Genomic DNA, 21,651 nt, shown 5'->3' on the forward strand with positions numbered 1-21,651 from the left:
GGCTGAACAACAGCAGCACGTTTAAACTTGATAATCTGTTGTTAGAATTTATTTAATATTACTTTCTACACCAGGATCTTTTTCTACGTAGCTGACGGCTGGTAACTGTGCAGGGGCGGATCTAGCAAAGTTTAGCCAGGGGGGCAGGTAGGGCATTAACAGGGAAAGGAGGGATACAAAGACATACTTTTCTTTCTTATTCTCATTTAAAATGTCTAGCTTTTAATAAATAATTATCTGAATCTTACACCCAAAGTTTTAATCTGATGTAAAATGTATAGAAGTCCATTACTGTATATAGTAACTGTTAAGTCTAATATGCCTGAGTAAGCTATAGTACTTTTTCCTTTGGGAAGATAAGATCTGTGCAGTCTGCAATTCAGTTGAAGAAAGATGTTGAATCTATTTAATTATTGAAAAATAATTGATTTCTGTGCATTTTTTTACACGTGCATTAAATTAAAGTTGATTACATCGATTAAGCATCATGAGGCAGAGGGTGGGGGGTGTTCCCTATTTTTTTCTGCTGGTAGTTGACAACCCTATTAGTTAGGTTGCTTAATATTTCCACTAAGTACTCTTTAAAATACCAGAATAGGAAGGATGGAGTAGGTTTAAGTAAATTAGATTGGTCAGTATAGCTGAACTATGACATATTTTGGGTGCAGTGTATTTTTTGCATACAGGAATAACAGAATAGCTTTAGTGTTGTTGTTTTTTTAAACTTGAGTATGAACTGCATACAAAATGCGGCAAGATATTTTTAAAAAGTTTTATTGATTAAAAAATACACTATATCGGATTCATATCGGTATCGGCAGATATCCAAATTTATGATATCAGTATCGGTATCGGACATAAAAAAGTGATATCATGCCATCTCCAATTATTATATTATATTTATATTTTTTTTTAAAAGCCTTTACAAAGTTTTGTCAGACATGCAAACATTAGGGCTACACATGGCAAATGCAATTTAGAGTTAGGATGATTTTTTTTTTAAACATAAGTAAACTAAAAGCACTTACACTTTTTTTTATTAGTATGGAATATAATGCCAGTTGTTCATTCTTAAGGTGCAACATTAATTTAAACACCAAAGATTTGTCTTTGCATTAGATGAGCCATTCAAACAGTGGCTCATCTGAACATTTACCTACATTCTCAACTTATATAACACAACTATGTCCACATGACTATTATGATCCAATCCTATCCAAGAATGAGTTTATAGTTTTAGTATCTATTAGAATTGTCTTTTATAATAGATGATTAACTCTCCACCTAATCTAACTCAGTCAGTGCCTTGTGTCTCAGATATTTCTCCAAGCAGTAGATAGCAATGGGATCTCTGTCTGCATCAAACTTATTGGCAAAAAGGTGATGCTGTTCAATCAACCACTGCAGGTCTCCAGCACCATACACACATATTGATCTGACATGGTGGCCTTTACATTCTGGGTATACTGCTTGCAGAGAATCCTCTGACCCCTCGTGCCAATGCCACTTCACCATCCGTGCAATTGCGTTCATGTCTGTCATGTCAAATTTACGGTTGGGCCATGTTGAGCCAGGAACACCAGGTATTCGCTGTATTGTTGCCCACAGAAACTCATCAGGACTGTAGGTGTCTTTGGCCCACTCAATGAGGGCCTGTATTCGCTTGTCTTCCAAAACACTGCGAACGTAACCTCGGTTGACCACAATGTAGGCATTTCCTGATAGTATGGGCAGATTGAAGGGAGCTGGATCCTTTGTTTTTCCTGTTCGCTGGGACAATTGAAAAGTTAATATGATGTCTGAACTGAAGTTTTTTTTTAATGATAGCAAAGTAAATTGATAATAGCTACATGATACATTATTAAAAAAATATCCAAAAGAAGTACCTGGATTTGTCCATCAACTACTTGGTAAGCATTCATCACCCTTTTCTTCTTTCCTCGAGGCATTTCCTCCGACTCCAAACTGTTACCTCCTTTTAGTGAACGCAAAGCTTGCACAATTTCCAAGTTAGTTTTTAGAGGGAAATCCTGACCACAGAGGTTGATGAAGTATTTCCATGTCGTACTGGTGTTATAGAGATCAGCCATGCAGTTAAGATCAGGCTGTACACGTGTCCATCCAGCGTAGACCACATTCACAGCCTTGCTGACCATGAACACATTTGGGAAACAGGAAGTAATGGCCTTGATGGCAGCAAAGACTGAGGCCGGTGATTTTTTGTCCACATGGACACAATAAATATTTTGAGGTGCATAGATAGCTCGCAGTAGTCGCTCAAAGCTGTGAACCTAAAAAAGAAAAAGAATGTAAAGAATTGAGTTCTCTTTGTAAAATGTTTTTGCTAGAACTGTTTAAACGAACACGTTAATTTAACAAATAGTCAAAACTAGAGGAGCAATGTGGCATATCAGTTAAATATGAAATTATTACTATTATTATAATTATTATTATTATTATAATAAAACACAGAGATCACTTATTTGGCACCATAGCAGTCTTTAAATTTTTTTTACTGTTTTACAAAATGAAAAGTGTGCTTGTAGCAAACTCTTTAATCTGATTGTGTTGTGCCAGTACCAGTCTAAAGTTTGCACACACCTTCTCATTTAATGTTTTTTCTTTATTTTTACTACTTTTTACATTGTAGATAAATGCTGAAGACATCAAATATATGAAATAAGATTTATCGAATTATGGGGCAAAGAAAAAATTGATAACTCTAAATATGTCTTATATTTCAGATTCCTGATAGTAGCCACTGTTAGGATTTAAAATGATTACATAAAGCCGTTTTTATTATTTTTATATACACATCGCATGTGCTCATAAACGTGTTGTCGCTCCATGTAATTGAGGGTAAATATTGAGAACTGGCACAGAGCACAGAGGGTCTTTTTGCACATGGTTATATCACACCAGATAACTGTCAGAAGGATATTTTATGGGCCAAAGGGAGTCCAAACAGAATGTCCCGAACTAGATAAATAGAATCAGTATCAGAGTAACATTAAATAATCAAAGCTAGGCAGAGAGGTGTATTTGTATCTATCAGGGAAAAGGAGCAGACCCGAGGTAGGACGTGGGCGGTGGAAGGAAACTTGAAGGGAGACAACGGGACTGCCACGTCGGTTTCAGAAAAACATAGTGATGATAATAATGTGTTATTGCTGGGGTATAAAACTGTACGGCTCGATTCAGGGTCATCTCTCTATGAAGACAGATGGCTGCTCTCACAGAGAGGTTCAGCGCTGTAAACTTGTAATTCCAACTGCCAAAGTCAATTAAATCTTTTTAAACAACAGATATTTCTACTGTACTTCCTTCGAAGAAATTGAACAGGACAGCGTTCTTTGCTTTGTTGACAGCGCTGCAAGCCCTTGGCCTTCTCTCAGTGAGCTTTATGATGTAGTCACCTGAAATGGTTTTCACTTCACAGGTGTGCCTTGTCAGGGTTCATTTGTAGAATTTCTTGCAGTCTTAATGGGGGTTTGGAAGTCAGGTTGGTGCACGGCTGACAGCCCTATATGATAACTGTTAGAAGTCATATTATGGCAAGAACCAATCGGCTAAGTAAAGAGAAAGGACAGTCCCCCATTACTTTAAGAACTGAAGGTCAGTAAGTTCGGAAAACTGCTAAAACCTTGAATGTGCCCCCAAGTGCAGTCTCCAAAACCCCCGAGCGCTGTGAAAAAACTGGCTCACATGAGGAGCACCCCAGGAAAGGAAGACCAAGAGTCACCTCTGCTGCTGAGGATAAATTCATCCGATCCACCAGCCTCAAAAATTGCAAGTTAACAACACCTTAGACTAGAGCCCAGATAAATGCCACCCCAAGTTCCAGTAGCAGACACATCTGCTACTGGATGTCGGAGGTAGCCTCCCAACCGTCACAGACATATACACCTCCAGCTGCAGGAAGAGGGCCACCTGTATCATGAAGGACCCCACTCATCCACCACACTCACTCTTTGTCCCGCTCCCCTCAGGCAGGAGGCTGAGGAGCATTAAATGCAAAACTACCAGACTGAGAAACAGCTTCATTCCAGAAGCTGTGAGACTTCTCAATGCATAATGGATAAGAACTGTTATTGTAGCACTTAATCACTACTGACACTTACTGACACCGTCACTTTATCAATGCTGGTCATCAGCCCCTTTTGCTGCTAAAGTATTTATACCTACATTTCTTTATCCATACTCCATACTGGTACTCAGGTTGTTGCACTCTATTTATTTGTAATATTTTATTACTTGTTATTCTGTTTTTCTGGTTATTTATGTATTTCGTTTTTTAATTCTATTTCTTCGTTATTCTGTTTCTTTTCAATCTGGGACCGTGTGTAAGTAATTTCATTCCACCTCATGTAGACATGTGATGCGAATGGCAATAAAGCTTCCTTGAATCCTTGAATCCCTGAATCCACCGAGCGCTATGAAAAAACTGGCTCACATGAGGAGCACCCCAGGTAAAAGGGCCAACAAGTGCTCAGCATCTCTGGGCACTCCTTCAAGACAGTTGGAAAACCATTTCAAGTGACTACCTCACCAAGTTCATCGAGAGAACAAGTGTTGTGGATTTTATTATTTTATTATGATATATGTCTTATTCAAGTTCCAACAAACATGAACAGTATTAACAATATCCATGTGTGCATTACTCTTTCAGTCCCAGTGTCCTTAGAGTTTACATCTGTCCATTTTCCCAAGTCACAGGTATAAAATATATGGATTCACACGCTACACTTTCCACCAATTTGCATGTACTGCATGAGATCTCTCAGTGCAGGCAAAACCAAAGTACACACTCGCTCTTGCAATTAAAAGCCACTGTAAGTCCACAGTGAATTTACAGCAATATTCAACTGTATCTCAAGCAAACCACACTCCTATCTGGTTGAAATTAAAGTGGACAACTGTACCTGTTCTGAATAATAAATAATACAAACAATAAATAATAATAATAATAAATATAAATAAATAAATAATAATAAATAAATTAAATTAAATGATTAACACAAAAGTGGAAACACATTTTGGAAGTGCCACAATACATTAGACATGTAATCAAAAAAACTCACATAGATACTATGTAATCATATATACTCATATATATACTATTCACACTTACACCTGGAGTGTTTTATATAGTGAAATCATGTGTTAAGCATTTAACCTGCATGTTCAAATCGCACGACCCATATATTTAGGTCAAATATTATCTACCATTATATTAATAAAGTTTGTGTCACTTTTTGTATAAACACATGTTGATCAATACTGTTTGAAAATGTAGTAATTAGGATCAATAAGCAACCTTTGATCGTGTTGTGGCCAACAGGGACAAGTACAAACATAGGGTTAATTCAACTTGGCACCTGGGACCCTTTCTCTCTGCTCCTCTTCATGTATGTGGGGCCAGGGTCTATATAGTAAACAAACCTGACCCCACTGAGGATGCATGTGGGATTCTGCTTTTCTTGCCTCAGCCGCCAGAATGTGAGAAAAACCCTTTCTTATTATAGATAGTAGTCTACTTCTGCTAAGTGAACCCGACAAAACTGTCAAAATGATTAACTGTTAACTGCCATTTTGCAGACTTTTGGACTCACTTTGGCCATAAAACTGACAAAGGACCCAATTAAAAAAGATGGATGCTAAAACTGGCGCTCAGAAAGTTATGGAGTAGTGCCAGAAAGTTATGTAGCATAAGTGTAAGATTAAAAGAAAGGAGTAAAGTGAAAGTATGATTAACTGATTATCTCATTGGGGACAAATATTGATGAACATATCACATTGATAATTGGTATAATATGACATTTGTAAAGTTGAAACAATACTTATTAGGTAAAAACTTAATACGGACCAAGAAAGAACAAAGGATGAAAGCGTACACAATGGCAGGAAGAGGAGTCATTGACCCTATATAAGATGGGTCGGCTGCGCACTGGGTAGCTTTTTGGCCATTGTTGTCTCTTTGTGTTGGTTTTTGATCTGCATGTGCTCACGGCGAACACCCTAGGGGAGCTTTTTGCTTTTTCCGATGTTTTGCTGAACTGGACCGTTCAATAAAACAACTGGGTCTTCACCTGTGATCTTTGTGTTTTGAATATAATTGGCATCTGAACGCAGAAATCAACTGTCCTATAACCTGAGTAGTGTTTGAACAATTTCGTATGATTTGCGACTCAACACAAGCGTGTGAAAAGAAATAATCAAAGCAAAGGGGGGTTATTTTGAAGACTCTATAATATATAAAGTGTTTTGAGTTGTTCCACACTCTTTTGTTTACTACATAATTTCACATGTGTACATTCATAGTTTTGATGTCTCCAAGGACAATCTACAATGTAAATAGTCTTGAGAAAAATCTAACCACTGCAAACTTATAGAAAATACATACCTTGTGATGGACAACCATAGAGTAAGCCAGAGGAAACTCCTCTTCTTCCTTGCTTAAAGGAAATGTTATGTATTTTCTGCTCATTTTGAATTTCCTGTAAATTCAAAGTTTTGAAGGAGCAATGTTGCTTTTAAAGGTCATATATTTAAATCATGACTAAGAGTTAATTACTAAAACCTGTGATTTATAAGTACAAACCTGCAGTCTCGGGCTGCATGGATATAATACTCATCAGGAATATGAATATTCTTCTGGAAGTCTTTGGTGATGGTCAGTAATTTGGCTTTCTGCAATTCTTCCTTCTCTCCCTGCAGGACTGCTGAGCAGTTGCAAACTTTCTCTGGGCTCTCATCATCATCGGTATACTCTAGCCATTGATACCTGATGTAGGCAGCACTTCTACCTGTTTTCAGTGGACTAAGAAGGGAAAGCATCCATAGTGATCCCAGTACAGCAATGAACTGCAATAATTGTAGCCGCCAACTTCGCTTTAGAAACCACATTATTTACAGTAAGAGGGGTATATCAAATACAATACAGTGAGAGTTCCTGACAAAGTTCTGCAGATATCTCTGGCACCATAAAGTGATAAAAGTTAATATTTGATGATATGTAGACAAGTTCCTTTCATGAAGGTATACAGATCAGTCCATCCATTACGGCAACCTGGAACCAAGAGTTGATATGAGAATAGTAGGGAAAAAAGCAAACACATGTATTATTTTTATTTTAATAAATTTAATTTTATATTATGGCCACTTTTAAACTTATTAAAAGTAAAGAGCTAGAATTTAACGGTTGTTAGCCTATTCAAACTATACCTTCAATATCAAATACATTTTAACTTAAAGCAATAAATAAATGTGTTTTAACTTTTTAAAAGTTACTTGTGTTGGGTTTGGGAACAAAAAATGAGCTCAAAGGTGTGAAAGAGTACCTCTAATGCCACATATCAAACCAAACTTTCTGCAAGGTTTTCATTTTCTATTTTCTTGACAAATTTAATCTCAAATGTAACCCAGCAAACTTGTCAGAACTGTCAAGCAACACTTTATATATTTGGAAATTTCAGTACTTTTATTGAGTTTTCTATCATTGTCAAGAAAAACAGACACCATTGTTTGTTCTTTTGTTCTTTTTTCATTCTTTTCTTATTTTTTAAAATGCAACATTTATTTTATTTAAAATTGCTGTAAGTGAACAGCCTTCTTTGCCTGCTTGAACATTTGTAAAGCATTAAAATAGAATTACATGTTTTATTTTCACTTAACGTAATCAATTTCAGAACACAAATTGCAAAGTCATACGAGCTTGGAAAGAAAAGCGACTGGACTTCTTTAGGTTTAGCAAATGGTGGAGAGTCCCAGATTCTAAGCCCTATGGGAGTGTCCCCAAGACGGTCAGCCCCACAAGGGACATTGGAGAAAAAAATGAAAATGAACTTTTGTGAGATCTCGCAAAAGATCCCACTAGTTTTTGATAGCGGTTCTGTTTATGTCCGTACAGAAGGGTCCATGGAGTAGACATGGAGGATTTAGAGCGTTTCGTGCAGTCAAGAGAGATCCCACAAGAGGACATCATACACATGCAACAAGACAAAGTTACGGAGCCCCGCAAGAGATCTTGGAGAGGTTTTGCAAGATGAAGTTTTGCAAGATCTTACAAAACTTCATCTTCATTATTTTTTCTCCAATCTCCCTTGTGGGGCTCCGTATGGATTTCCTATCTACCACCTCTGTTCAAAGATGATCGTTCACAGTTGACATAGATGGCTTCTTTCACTTCTCTTTCAAATCATCTGTCTTCTCTGTCCCAAAATGTGAACATTGACATCCTCAAAAGAGTGACTTTTTTAATGGTTTTATTGTTTATAGATAAGAGTGGTCATCATTTCTTCTTTATTTCCTCTTCTTTGTTTTAGTATAGGCCTGTTAAACTTCTTAAACTTTCATTTCTGAAAGGTCCATTTCTGAAAGGCACAATATCTCCTTTCTTTGCTTTGCAGATAACCTATAGGTATATTTACCTATGCAAACTAACAGTTATGCTTCTGCTCAGGCACTGGTGAACTGTCTGTCCTTCTAAATCTGAAGTAATCTGTAATCGGCAGCAGGCTGCACAACATGTAGCAGTTCAACTTTTGACCAGGAAAAAAGTGATGAATGCGCCCATAAAATTTTTTATTACTTGTTTCAAAGAGTCTCAATGTTTTGGTGTCACAATACTCAACTGAACTTCTGAAACCCCACATGTGAGAGCACTTAGGTTTACGAGTTAACTGTTCTTGAATATTCCTAAATCCAAGCTTAAAAACAGAGGCAATAGAAACTTTTCAGTGGTTCCTTAATTAGGAAGGATCCTTTCACACAGGAGCTGCCCAGTCTAGCAATCTTTTTTTAAATTGTTAAGAATCTACTTATTCTGACTTGTTTTCGGGTCTTGTTGAGCAGGGTGCCCTGGCTCAACCAGACCTGATCATTTTTGGGGTAGGGTTATTGTTGATTTAGTGACTGTAGTGTACTTCTATTTTTTTTTTATCCTGTACAACACTGGGGTTTTTAAAGTTATTTAAAATGTGCTATAGAAATGAATTTTGAGTTGACTTAAATCTAAATTGTTCTTTTAGTTTATTTTCAAATGTAAATCTGTGAACTAATATTCAACATTTCTATATTAAAAGTTTGACAAAAGTGTACTTAATTTTATCTGAAAATTTGGGAGCTGACACCCACTACTCAAAAAAATATAAAAGTCTTGGATTTAGAAGAACAACAGATTTAAAACATTAAATTCAATAGTATTATTCAACATACAAAATGAGACAGCATTAATTTATGTTGCCTGAAAATAAAACTAAAGTCTCTGTTTTTTCATTCTATGAGGTAAAAAAAAAAATCATGAAATTTAGTTATACTACACATAGGCACGAATCATGAAATGACGACTGTCATTTTGAACCTTTGCTGACTTAAAAGGAAAAAGAAAAGAGAGAATAATTCCTACCTGGAATTTTTCTTGCCACAGCAAATCCTTTTTCTGTTATCATAGTTTGCACTGGCACTAAGTTTTGCCATGTATCAAACGTCCCTAGCAGTTTTAGTCCTTTAGCACAGGGGAGCCACCTCCCAGCTAAAGACTTCCTCTCTGCATTTTTCAGAGTAAAAGATGTTTCAAACAGAAATCTTTTTCACACTTGATCTGTGGCCATTGCAAAAGTGTAATTAATAAATACATACTGATGAGGTCTTATAGCAAACAGAAATATTTTTTTATATTGAACAGGCAATTGCAGTATTATTGCCCTGCAGACTTGGCACCAAGTCTGCAACTTATCTAGCCAGCAGGAATGAGTATACAAGTATTAATAAAATTTACATGCTTTTATTCTTAAAAGATAAGCTTTACAGCCAGATGCAGAGGTGGTACCAAGTCATTGTTTTGCAAGTCTTAACTAAGTCTCAAGTCTTTATCCTCAAATCAGAGTTAAGTCTAGTAAAGTCGGGGAACTCTGAAGTCAAGTTCCAAGTCTGAAACTTTGAATTTCAAGTCCTTTTGAGTCTTTTTTTAAACAATGTTGCAATTATATGTGAAATGTAAATAGACCATGTGCATGTGTTCTTTTGTAAATCTGCGTTTATCTCAACACATGATGAAAGAAGTTAATTTACAAAATGTACACAAAGTAATTCTGAAATTGAACCTCTATAATGTACAGCTCAATTAATCTTACCTGCAAGAATATTCTTCCTTTAAACTTTAAATTCACAGAATAAACATTCAATGAAAAATCCAAAACCAGAACTTCCTGTTCAGACAAAAAGTGCTGAGATTTCCACAGTACAAAACAAAGAACCATTGCAGTAAATGTAGTGCAGTGTGATAAGCATGTCCTGTCTCTCTTATCTAGTCTCTGTGTGAACATGTGTTTTGTAATATGTCTTGATGCATGTCAAAGGAGTTTGCAAAGAAAAGCGTCTGGACTTCTTTAAGTTGCTTGAAGACGTTTCACCTCTCATCCGAGAAGCTTCTTCAGTTCTAAGGTCAAATGGCCGAGAGTCCCAGATTTAAACCCAGTGGGAGTATCCCCCCAAGGAGGGACAAAGGACCCCCTGGTGATCCTCTAATCACATGCGCCCAGGTGTGAAAGCGGGTGTGGGACCTAATCAGCCAGGGTTTCGGGTGAGCTCATTGTGAAACCTGGCCCCACCTTGTCATGTGAATTCCTGAGGTCAGATGGCCCAGGATGTGAGTGGGCGTTAAGGCGTCTGGGGAGGGAACTCAAAACTGGATTATAGATGGCAGACAGTTGGTGTCGTAAACCACCGCCTCTGTTCAAAGATGGTCGCTCACAGTGGACATAGATGGCCTCTTTCACTCCTCTTTCAAACCATCTGTCCTCTCTGTCCAAAATGTGAACATTGGTATCCTCGAAAGAGTGTCCTTTATCCTTAAGATGCAGATGGACTGCTGAGTCTTGTCCTGTGGAGGTGGCTCTTCTATGTTGTGCCATGCGCTTGTGAAGTGGCTGTTTGGTCTCGCCAATGTAGAGGTCTGGGCATTCCTCGCTGCACTGTACAGCATACACCACGTTGTTAAGTCTGTGTTTTGGAGTTTTGTCTTTCGGGTGAACCAGTTTGTGTCTGAGTGTGTTGCTGGGTCTGAAGTACACTGGGATGTCGTGCTTGGAGAAAACTCTCCTGAGTTTCTCTGATACACCGGCTACATAGGGGATGACAACGTTGTTGCGTCTGTCTTTCTTATCCTCCCTCGCTGGTGTCTGATCTTCTTTTCTGTGCCTCTTTGCTGACTTTATGAACGCCCAGTTCGGATAACCGCATGTTTTCAGTGCTTCCTTTACATGTGTGTGTTCCTTCTTTTTCCCTTCAGGCTTAGAGGGAACATGTTCTGCCCGGTGGTGTAGGGTCCTAATTACTCCAAGTTTGTGTTCCAGAGGGTGATGGGAGTCAAAGAGGAGGTACTGGTCCGTGTGTGTGGGCTTCCGGTAAACTTCAATATTGAGTTTGCCATTCTCATCAATGTGCACAGCGCAGTCCAGGAAAGGCAAACAGTTATCCTTTGTGTCTTCCCTGGTGAACTTGATGTTTTTATCCACGGCGTTAATGTTAACAGTGTTTAAACTTTAAAATCACTTCATTACATTTTCTATTCCTAACATAGAAATTATATCAAATTTGGATTTCTCAGTTAGGCCCATCATTAGAATCATTTTTCTATCTCATATTTCCTTATTCCAGTTAAAACTTAAACATACTTGTATTTAATACACCTGATTATATTCCAATCAGCTCTAAACATAATAATAATTCAGTGTTTAACCATTACAACATTTTTTACATTCAAAATCATGTCAAGAGCAGTCCAACATAGTGCTTTACTGGGAATTCAGCCACATTAATGCAAGCTAACCTGTTTATTCCGCACAAAACTACCCAGTACTTTCATGAAACATTTGAATAACACAACGTTAGTACAGCTCTGTTTGTTTTGCAGGTTTCTGAAAATCTAATATGTGATTAAAATAAGCTTTAAATTTACAGTTAATCAAGCGTCACCGAGCAGTCCTTACCTTAAACTATAACCTCTCTTCTTTCTCTTTTTCCCGTCTTTCTTCCTATGTCTATCTCCATCTCAGAGTAAGGTTAGCTTTCTTTCTTTTCTCTCCCTGTGAAACACAGCAGCTGAGCCTTTTAGCTAGCAGATACACTATACGACAAACTGCACACAAACAGTTTGTGTGTTTGCTGATGTTTGTTGAGCTGATAGAAACATTTGAAATTAGCTGCCATTGGAAAAAAAGGCACTCGCTTCATGCTCCCTCCTCTTCTGTAGCACTAGCTAGATGCTGAAGGACCATGATACCATGATATGTAATAAAAATCAGAATTCATATAGCCTCTTTTAAAAACACATGGCACATTAATTTGGAATTAAGATTGTTTTTTAAAACATAAATAAGTAAAACTAATAGCACTATAACAACTATGCTAATGCCACTAAAATCACAAATGTGGTGCTGCAAGCACATGGATGCTGTCACTTTTTCTCATGTAATTACATGGCCCGAGTGCTTTTATTCTACATAAAAAGTATGGAATGTGTGAATTTAGACACCAAAGATTTGTCATTGCATGAGATGAGGCATGGTTGAATGTCTCAAGGCTCAAGTTCGCGTTGCTGCATAATCAGTGTTTTGAAGTTCACATTGCCAGTTCAGGATAATTGTAAGCTTGCATAACCGTGAGATGAAATAAAATATATATATATATATGATTACACAGGTCTCCAATCAAAAAATTGCACAGGATTTTTTGACTGTTTCTTATAGATTTTTACTCAACTGGGAAAAATATTTTTAGAATTCCATTTCGTCAGGTTTTGACTATCAGTTATTAGAATTGTCTTTTATAATAGATAATTAACTCTCCACCTAAACTAACTCTATCAGTGCATTGTGTCTCAGATATTTCTCCAAGCAGTAGATAGCAATGGGATCTCTGTCTGCATCAAACTTATTAGCAAAAAGGTGATGCTGTTCAATCAACCACTGCAGGTCTCCAGCACCATACACACATATTGATCTGACATGGTGGCCTTTACATTCTGGGTATACTGCTTGCAGAGAACCCTCTGACCCCTCGTGCCCCTGCCACTTCACCATCCGTGCAATTGCATTGATGTCTGTCATGTCAAATTTACGGTTGGGCCACGTTGAGCCAGGAACACCAGGTATTCGCTGTATTGTTGCCCACAGAAACTCATCAGGACTGTAGGTGTCTTTGGCCCACTCAATGAGGGCCTGTATTCGCTTGTCTTCCAAAACACTGCGAACGTAACCTCGGTTGACCACAATGTAGGCATTTCCTGATAGTATGGGCAGATTGAAGGGAGCTGGATCCTTTGTTTTTCCTGTTCGCTGGGACAATTGAAAAGTTAATGTGATCGTAAGTCTGAAATAATGTTTTTTACAATAGCAAAGTAAATTGATAATAACTACATGATACATTATTTAAAAAAATACCCAAAAGATGTACCTGGATTTTTCCATCAACTACTTCATAAGCATTAGTTACCCGTTTCTTCTTTTCTTGAGGCATTTCCTCCGACTCCAAACTGTTACCTCCTTTTAGTGAACGCAAAGCTTGCACAATTTCCAAGTTAGTTTTTAGAGGGAAATCCTGACCACAGAGGTTGATGAAGTATTTCCATGTCGTACTGGTGTTATAGAGATCAGCCATGCAGTTAAGATCAGCCTGTACACGTGTCCAGCCAGCATAGACCACATTCACAGCCTTGCTGACCATGAACACATTTGGGAAACAGGAAGTAATGGCCTTGATGGCAGCAAAGACTGAGGCTGGTGATTTTCTGTCCACATGGACACAATAAATATTTTGAGGTGCGTAGACAGCTCGCAGTAGTCGCTCAAAGCTGTGAACCTACAGATAAAAAGAATTTAGTTCTCTTTGTAAAATGTTTTTGCTGGAACTGTTTAAATGAACACTAATGGTAGTTTGTTTTGTTTTTTTCAGAAAGTTCCAGAAAAGTTGGGACTTTCTTTAAATTTGAACTAAATCAAAAATAAGACTTTCAAATCAAATGAGTCAATATTTTATTCAAAACAGAACAAACATAACAAATGTTTAAACTGAGAATTTATATTTCATCCACTTTCATCCACTAAAGCTCATTTTAAATTTGATGTGTGCTAGAAGTCCCAAAATAGTTGGCACAGGGGCAACAAATGACTGAAAATGCAAGCAAGTTAAAAAATATTCAGCTGGTAGAACATTTAGCAAGTAGTTAAGCTGACTCATATCAGATCTATAACATGATTAGCTATAAAATGGATGTCCTAGAGAGGCAAAGTCTCTCAGAAGTAAAGATGGACAGAGGCTCTCCCATCTGAAAGAGTATGTAAAAAAAAAAAATCGTGGAATACTAACATCATCAAAAGATTCAGAGAAACTGGAGATGTCTCTGTCATAACGGACAAGGCCAAAGACCGTTATTGGATTCCTGTTAAACGAGTGGAGTACAAAATATGGTTATACGCAGATGAGATACTTTTGACCTTGTCAAATCCAGACTCTAGTCTTCCCAAACTGATGATGCGCCTTGAACAGTTTAGCCAATTCTCGAGTTACAAATTAAATATACACAAAACCCAAACTCTAACTTACAACTATGTACCAAAAGAAAACATACGTAAAATGTATGATTTCAAATGGAATACTAACAAACTGACATATCTTGGAGTCACCATACCAAAGAATTTCACAGAAATGTATAACTTAAATTATAATGCCATCACACAAAATATAAAAGTGGACTTAGGAAGATAGGAACCTTTGACAGTTGGTCTGTATGGTAGAATAGAAATTGTGAAAAGGAATGTTTTACCCCGTCTGTTGTTTCTTTTTCAATCCCTGCCAATTAAAATTCCCCCAAAACAATTCAATGAGTGGAAAAGAATGATCTCACAATTTATTTGGCAAGGTAAAAGACCCAGGGTACGACTTAAGACTCTACAGTTACCAAAGGACTAAGGTGGATTATCCTTACCCAGCCTGGAGGACTATTACAATGCAGCACAGATTCTGTATTTGGTTAGACTATGTGATAACAGATATGAAGCAAAATGGAAGATTTGGAACTTACTCAGTTAGATATACCTCTACAGTCTTTACTGGGTGATATAAGTCTACAGAAAAAAAAAACATATGTCTAAATTGCAAGAGTGCACCAAAGTAGCTTTAAATATATGGATGTAACAAAGTAAAAAATTCAATTTGGAAAGGAAAATGCGAATACTAAGGTGGGTAGGATATGATACAGGTTTCACACCGGCACATTTGGATGGGGTGTTTAGAGAATGGACTTGGAAGGGTATTACAGCATACTGTAAAATCTCAACCAAAATAGAAATGGACAGCTTCCTACAACTCAGTGAAACTTACAGGTTAAATAAAACAGACTTTTACAGATACTTACAATTGAGACACCATTTTAATAAAAATATTAAAGTTGCAAGGGAGGATTCTGAGGATGGGGGCCTCATTGACATGTTTGTCGACACCTATAAAAGTAAAGTACATAAAAGGCTGATCTCGAAACTGTACTCATGTTTACAATCATACAGGACGCACTCAACCCAGTATGTAAAGAACAGATGGGAGAAAGAAGCAGATATCACACTCATGTATGAAGATTGGTTAAATATTTGTAAAACAAACAGAAGTACCTCTAGCTCCCCTCTTTGGAGGGAATTTTCCTGGAAGAATAGTATTAGATTTTTCATTACACCTAAGTATAAATCATTTCAGAATAGCAAACCTGAATCTGGTAACTGCTGGAGGCAATGTGGCAAGACTATGGCTGACCACTACCATATATTCTGGGACTGTCCAGCTATTAAATCTTATTGAGCCAAAGTACTACTGAGGATTAAAAAGGTAATGGTTTCGAGATTGAGTTTGCTTTGCTACAATATATTTGGGAAATGTACCAGTTGAGATAAGTACGAAAGATAAATACTTTTTTAAAATATTCCTGGCACTAAGTAAAAAAGCAATAACTAGAAGATGGCTGAACAAGGACCCACCAACGGCTACAGAATGGTCAGCCATAGTAAAAGATATTTGTGAAACAAAAAAGATGACCTTTTCTCTAAGACTCTGTAAAGACAAATTTCAAAGATATTGGTCGAAATGGTTTTCGAGTATGCAAAAGGATTGTGAATAATGTGGGAAAATGATCTTATTCATTCCCTTCCCATTCTCTTTTCTGGTGCTCAACTGATCTTAATTCATTTTGATGCTGAATGGACAAGTGAATGGACATTTGTGTAGACATGCACAAAAATACGCGAAAGGGTATACATGCATGAGTATGCATGCATGCATGTGTAGATATGGATTTTGTATGTATATATAGATATGCATGTAGATACTTGAAAGTGTGTGTGTGTGAGTATATAGACGTGGGTGTAGGTGTATATATAAACGCGCAAGATGCACTGTGTACCTCTAAGTGGAAAAATTACATTTTAGTAACTTCACATAGCCCTGGATGAATCCCCCCCCCCCCCTTCCATTTTTTTTATTTAGTTGTTCACTTTTCACTTTTCTTTTTTCCTTTTTTCCTTTTTTCCCTTGTTATGTCTGCGTAAATGTTAATGTTAAATGGATTACACAGCACTCTTTTCCTGTTTCATATTTTAGGCTATCCCCTCTCTATTTCTGGCAATTCCACGCATTGCCGGGAACCCAAAAAACACATGCAGTAAGAGGCTTGAATGTAAGCATCCTGTTAATGTTGATGGCGTCAGTCACACAATGGTCCTGGAGCCAGCACAACACAGCCAGCAGTGCACAAGCAGGAGTGCATTTCTTACTTTAAAATTCTGACACCACTTCACATTTAAAGAAAAAAGGGATGTGCCACTTTAGTATCTTCGATGTACTATTGCTTTGTGATTTCTTACTATTAATGAAGGCTGCATTACAACCTGCTAGGTGCAAATAATCATGTGCAGTTCTAAAGGCAGACAGGAAGAAAACATTACTGATACAGAAACACTTTCTATACAAGATCACTGCAAAAAGTGCAGCCTTACCTAGTGTCCACCCAACTGTTACTCATTTTATATTAAGATATAAAAATCTAGTTGGTATTGCTTTCAGAACTGCACATGATTATTTGCAGCTATCAGGCTGTTAATGCTATCTATCAAGTCTAACAGTCTGCGGTCTATGAACTAACCTCAGCTAACGCCAGCTAGCAATGTTAGCTCGGTGGCAAGTAGCCTTTAGTAGCAGTTATAAATCACTAGGGATGCAACGATACCAATTTTTTCAAACCGATCCGATACCGATACTTGGATCTGAGTACTTGCCGATACCGAGTACAAAAACCGATACTTCTACCACACACAAGTTAAACTTAACCAGTAGTAAAGAAACGACCCCAGACAACTCTTTAACACAAACGAAACGTTTACTGAACGTAAGGGCAGAGACAAATACTGTACAACACATCCCTTTTTTAAACTCAAATGATATTCCAATTCCTTAACCAAATGAAATACACTGTATAAATGAAATAATTCCCTTTCAAATTATATTAAACAACCCAACTTATGTTATCACCTTTTGGTAAGTGACTCACTAATATACACTCCAAAACACGTTTTATAAATCCACTAAACACACAATATTCACACATCAGCTCCACACACTCACATTCACACTTGTTGCAGGCCTGTTTGCTGCTCACGCCGGACGATGGAGAAAAATCCTCTTCTCCCCAGTAAGAGCACAAAAGTCTGACTTACAGTTCAGCTGATCGGTAGATCGCCGTGCACCAGTCCCACACTAAATCCACTCCCTGCGGACCGATGCTGTCTCTGCTACAGCGCGTTAGCCCGTCACTGTCCAGCTCTCCGACAGTCCATAGCGGCTGCCTCCTTGGCGAAGCCAAGCAGTCCGGGCTAGCCTTTAGCCTCGGCGATCGTAGCTGGAAACACAGCACGGTGGTGCGACCATTGAAACAAAAAGTCACTTCACCCACACTCTGTTGTGAAGCTCTCACACGGTCAGTTTTCTAGTCACACACTCTTTTGTGCTGGTTAACCTCAGTAAAACTAGCCGAGTCTCTCACTTTGGTTCAGCTAACCTCGTTCATCTCTCCATGCCGTTCTGTTCTCCTCCTCCATTGCAACAGATACACAGGTCCCGTTTTATGCTACCTTCACGGGCCTCCAGAAAATGAGAACTCTGAAAAATATTTTAACTCCCTTCAGAGTTACATACCATAAAATAATACTTTTATGATTAACATAACAGTTTGATTGCTCTAATTACCTGTATTTACCTTGCGACATATTACAGGGCAAATTACATTCAGGGTAGAGTTACATCACATAACATCAACTGTGAACACCTTATGTTACCGTGGCGTTTAAGTCCATGGGAATTATGAGTATCCACTCCCAAATTCCCATACGGGCTACATTAGTATCGGTTCATGGTATCGGTTAACTTTTACGAGTACGAGTACGCACACATTTTACAGTATCGGCCCCGATACCCGATACCAGTATCGGTATCGGTGCATCCCTATAAATCACACAGCAATAGTACATTCATGTAGTTGTAAAAAGCATGATAATATCCTAAGTAATCCAAAGTATTCAGAATAGGTTACTCACATTGAGTAACTTAATGGAATAGGTTACATTTTGAGCCATGTATTCTGGAATCTGTAGTGGAATACATTTTAAAAGTAACCTTCCCAACATTGGTCAAAGATGACCACAGCTGTGAACCTATCAGGCAAGAATGGGACTGAATTCCAAAACTAAAACTCCTTTCGAAAAGAAGAAGAGACACTACACTATGGTAAACATGCCCCTGTCCCAACTATTTTGTGATCTGTAGCAAGCATCAAATTTGAAATGAGCTCATTTCTGCATAAAATTCTACAATTTCTAAGTTTAAATATTTGTTATGTTCTTTGTGTTCTGTTGCAAATAAAATATTGGCTCATGTGATTTGAAAGTCGTAGTTTTCATTCTGTTGAAATGAAAAGAACGTCCCAACTTTTCTGGAATTTGGGTTGTATATCCTCCTGAGACCTAGCCTCTTCATTCATGTCTTCTAATGGACATTTGTTTTTGCTCTACTTGACTTATTTGAGCTACCTTACTAAGTCCCGATGTGCTCAATAGAGGACATTCTGACCTTTTCTCTTTTAAAAAAAAATTAAAAGATACGTTGTTTTCCTTGGTTCTTGGGATATAAAAGACTTTTCTTTTTGTTTGTTATTAAAAAGGTGATCTAAAACTTGTTAAGCACTGTACATTTGATCAATTCCACTGCAAAGTTATAGAACATACATATAGAACATGCATACCTTGTGATGTACAACCATAGAGTAAGCCAAAGGAAACTCCTCTTCTTCCTTGCTTAATGGGAATGTTATGTATTTCCTGGTTAATTTGAATTTCCTGTAAATTCACGGTTTTGAAGGAGCAATGTTGCTTTTAAAGGTCATGTATTTAAATCATGATTAAGAGTTAAATAATTACTGAAACCTGTGATTTAAAACAACAAACCTGCAGTCTTGGGCTGCATGGATATAATACTCATCAGGAATATGAATATTCTTCTGGAAGTCTTTGGTGATGGTCAGTAGTTTGGCTTTCTGCAATTCTTCCTTCTCTCCCTTCAGGATTGCTGAGCAGTTGCAAACTTTCTCTGGGAGCTCATCATCGTCAGTGTACTCTAGCCATTGATACTTGCGGATGTAGCCAGGACGTCTGCCTGTTTTCAGTTGACTAAATCGGGAAAGAATCAATAGTGATCCCAGTACAGTGCTGAACTGCAAAAATCGTAGCAGCCAGCCACGTGTTAAGTACCGCATTATTTACAGTAAGAGGTAAATCTCAAATCTCAATCTCAAATACAGTAATATTAAAGCATGTGAGAGCTGCTAAAAATGTCTGACAGACACCTCTGGAACCCTAAAATAATAGTGATTAATGTTTGATAATGTGTAGACAAGTTCCTTTCATGAAGGTATCCTGATCAGTCCATCTGTTACAGCACCTGAAACCAGGAAGTAAAATGAGGAAAAACACATACATGTGTTGTTCTTATTTTAATATAGCTGTAATTTTTTATCAAGTCCACTTAGAGCTAGAAATTACCAATTTCTGTTTTAACTATAATATCCTAATCAAGTACAATTCAACTTAAAGCAATAAATAAATATTTTACCTTTTTAAAAAATGCTCGTGTTTTGTTTGAGAACAAAAAACAAGCTCAAAGATGTAAAAGAGTACCTCTAATGCCACATATTATAACCAAACTTTCTGCGAGTTCAGATTGTCTTGAGAAATTTCACCTGAAATCCATTTCTACCAACCCAGCAACTTTGACTAACCTGTCAAGCAACACTTTATATGTTTGGTAATCTCAGTGTTTTTAACATCGTAAAACTAACTGGACTCATTTTCCTATCAATGTACAGAAAAACAGACAAATATGACCAAATTCTTCATTTGGTATCTGTACATTATCTTTGCAGCAGTCTTTTTTTCTTTTTTATCTTGTTTATTTTTTAAGAAAGAAAATTAATTTTTATTGCTGAAAGTCAGCAGCTTTATTTGCCTGCTTGAATGTTTGTGAAGTAATAGAGTTACACATTTTATTTTATTTTATCTCTTTGAATTTTTGAACATAAAATAGCAAAGACACCAACCTTTGGAGTATTTAAAATGAGTGGCTATTGTGCAACCACATTTTATTCACTATTTTAGGAAATGCTTCTACTTCTCCATGCCAACAGAAATGATTCCTGCTTGAAAGATTTGCCAGGTCATCCCTTTCAAAATATCTTTTTTGATGCTCATGTATAACTAATGTTTCCATTAGTTATACATGAGCGTTCATCATTTCTTCCCTTTTTTCCTTCTCTTAGTAAAAGCCTGTGAAATATTTCCCCCCATTCTCTTCTCTTTATATGCTTCCCTTTTGGTCCATTTCTAAAAGGCGTAATATCGCCTTTCATTGCTTTGTAGATGGTCTGCCTATGCAAACCTACAGCTATGCTTCTGTTGAGGCACTGGTGAACTGCCTTAGAGATCTACAATCATGATTAGAGATAAACTTCCTCAGTCTGAACTGTCAACAGTCATTGGCTGCAGGTTGTACAAATGCAGCAGCTCAACTTTTGACAGGAAAGAAAAGGAGTGACTACATTGTACCCATAATTAAAAACTGTTATTACTTGATTTGAAGAGTCTCAATGGTTTGGTGCCACAATACTTAACTTTTGAAACCCTAGACTCCTGCCAGAGGACTTAGGTCTATGAAGCAACTGCTTTTGAATATTCCTAAATCACGGATTAAAAAACATGCTCTTTGGCATGATCTGTTCACATAGGAGCTGCCCAGTTGCTCAGTGATTTTAAAACATTGTTAAAAATCTACAGATTTTTGCTTGCTTTCAGGTCTAGTTGAGCAAGGTTCAACTACACCTGATCATTTTTAGTGTATATTACTTGTTGATTTAGTCATTGCTGTATATAGTGTACTTTTTTGTACATCCCATACAGCACTTTGGTTAACAAGGTTGTTTAACGTTGTTTAAATTGTGCTATAGAAATGAACTTTGACCTTATGTAAAATCTAAAATATCTAAAATCTAAAATATTCTTTAAGTTT

General features: G+C 37.2%; 2 protein-coding genes across 2 annotated transcripts; both read right to left on the reverse strand.

Moving 5' to 3' along the window:
- Positions 1–804: 804 nt before the first annotated feature.
- On the reverse strand, positions 805–9,477 carry LOC116332433 (beta-1,3-galactosyl-O-glycosyl-glycoprotein beta-1,6-N-acetylglucosaminyltransferase-like). The gene is made up of 5 exons (XM_039620856.1): positions 9,407–9,477; positions 6,602–6,820; positions 6,404–6,497; positions 1,887–2,291; positions 805–1,770 (listed from the first exon to the last, which is right to left on the reverse strand). Exons 1-5 carry the CDS (start codon positions 9,475–9,477, stop codon positions 1,285–1,287), a joined length of 1,275 nt encoding a protein of 424 aa, XP_039476790.1. The 3' UTR covers positions 805–1,284.
- A 3,374-nt stretch (positions 9,478–12,851) lies between these two features.
- On the reverse strand, positions 12,852–19,846 carry LOC116332432 (beta-1,3-galactosyl-O-glycosyl-glycoprotein beta-1,6-N-acetylglucosaminyltransferase-like). The gene is made up of 5 exons (XM_031755388.2): positions 19,842–19,846; positions 19,539–19,760; positions 19,337–19,430; positions 13,456–13,860; positions 12,852–13,337 (listed from the first exon to the last, which is right to left on the reverse strand). Exons 1-5 carry the CDS (start codon positions 19,844–19,846, stop codon positions 12,852–12,854), a joined length of 1,212 nt encoding a protein of 403 aa, XP_031611248.2.
- Between the last annotated feature and the right edge of the window lie 1,805 nt (positions 19,847–21,651).

This window comes from Oreochromis aureus, linkage group 12 (assembly GCF_013358895.1).
Source record: "Oreochromis aureus strain Israel breed Guangdong linkage group 12, ZZ_aureus, whole genome shotgun sequence".
In the NCBI taxonomy this organism is placed as follows: Eukaryota; Metazoa; Chordata; class Actinopteri; order Cichliformes; family Cichlidae; genus Oreochromis; species Oreochromis aureus.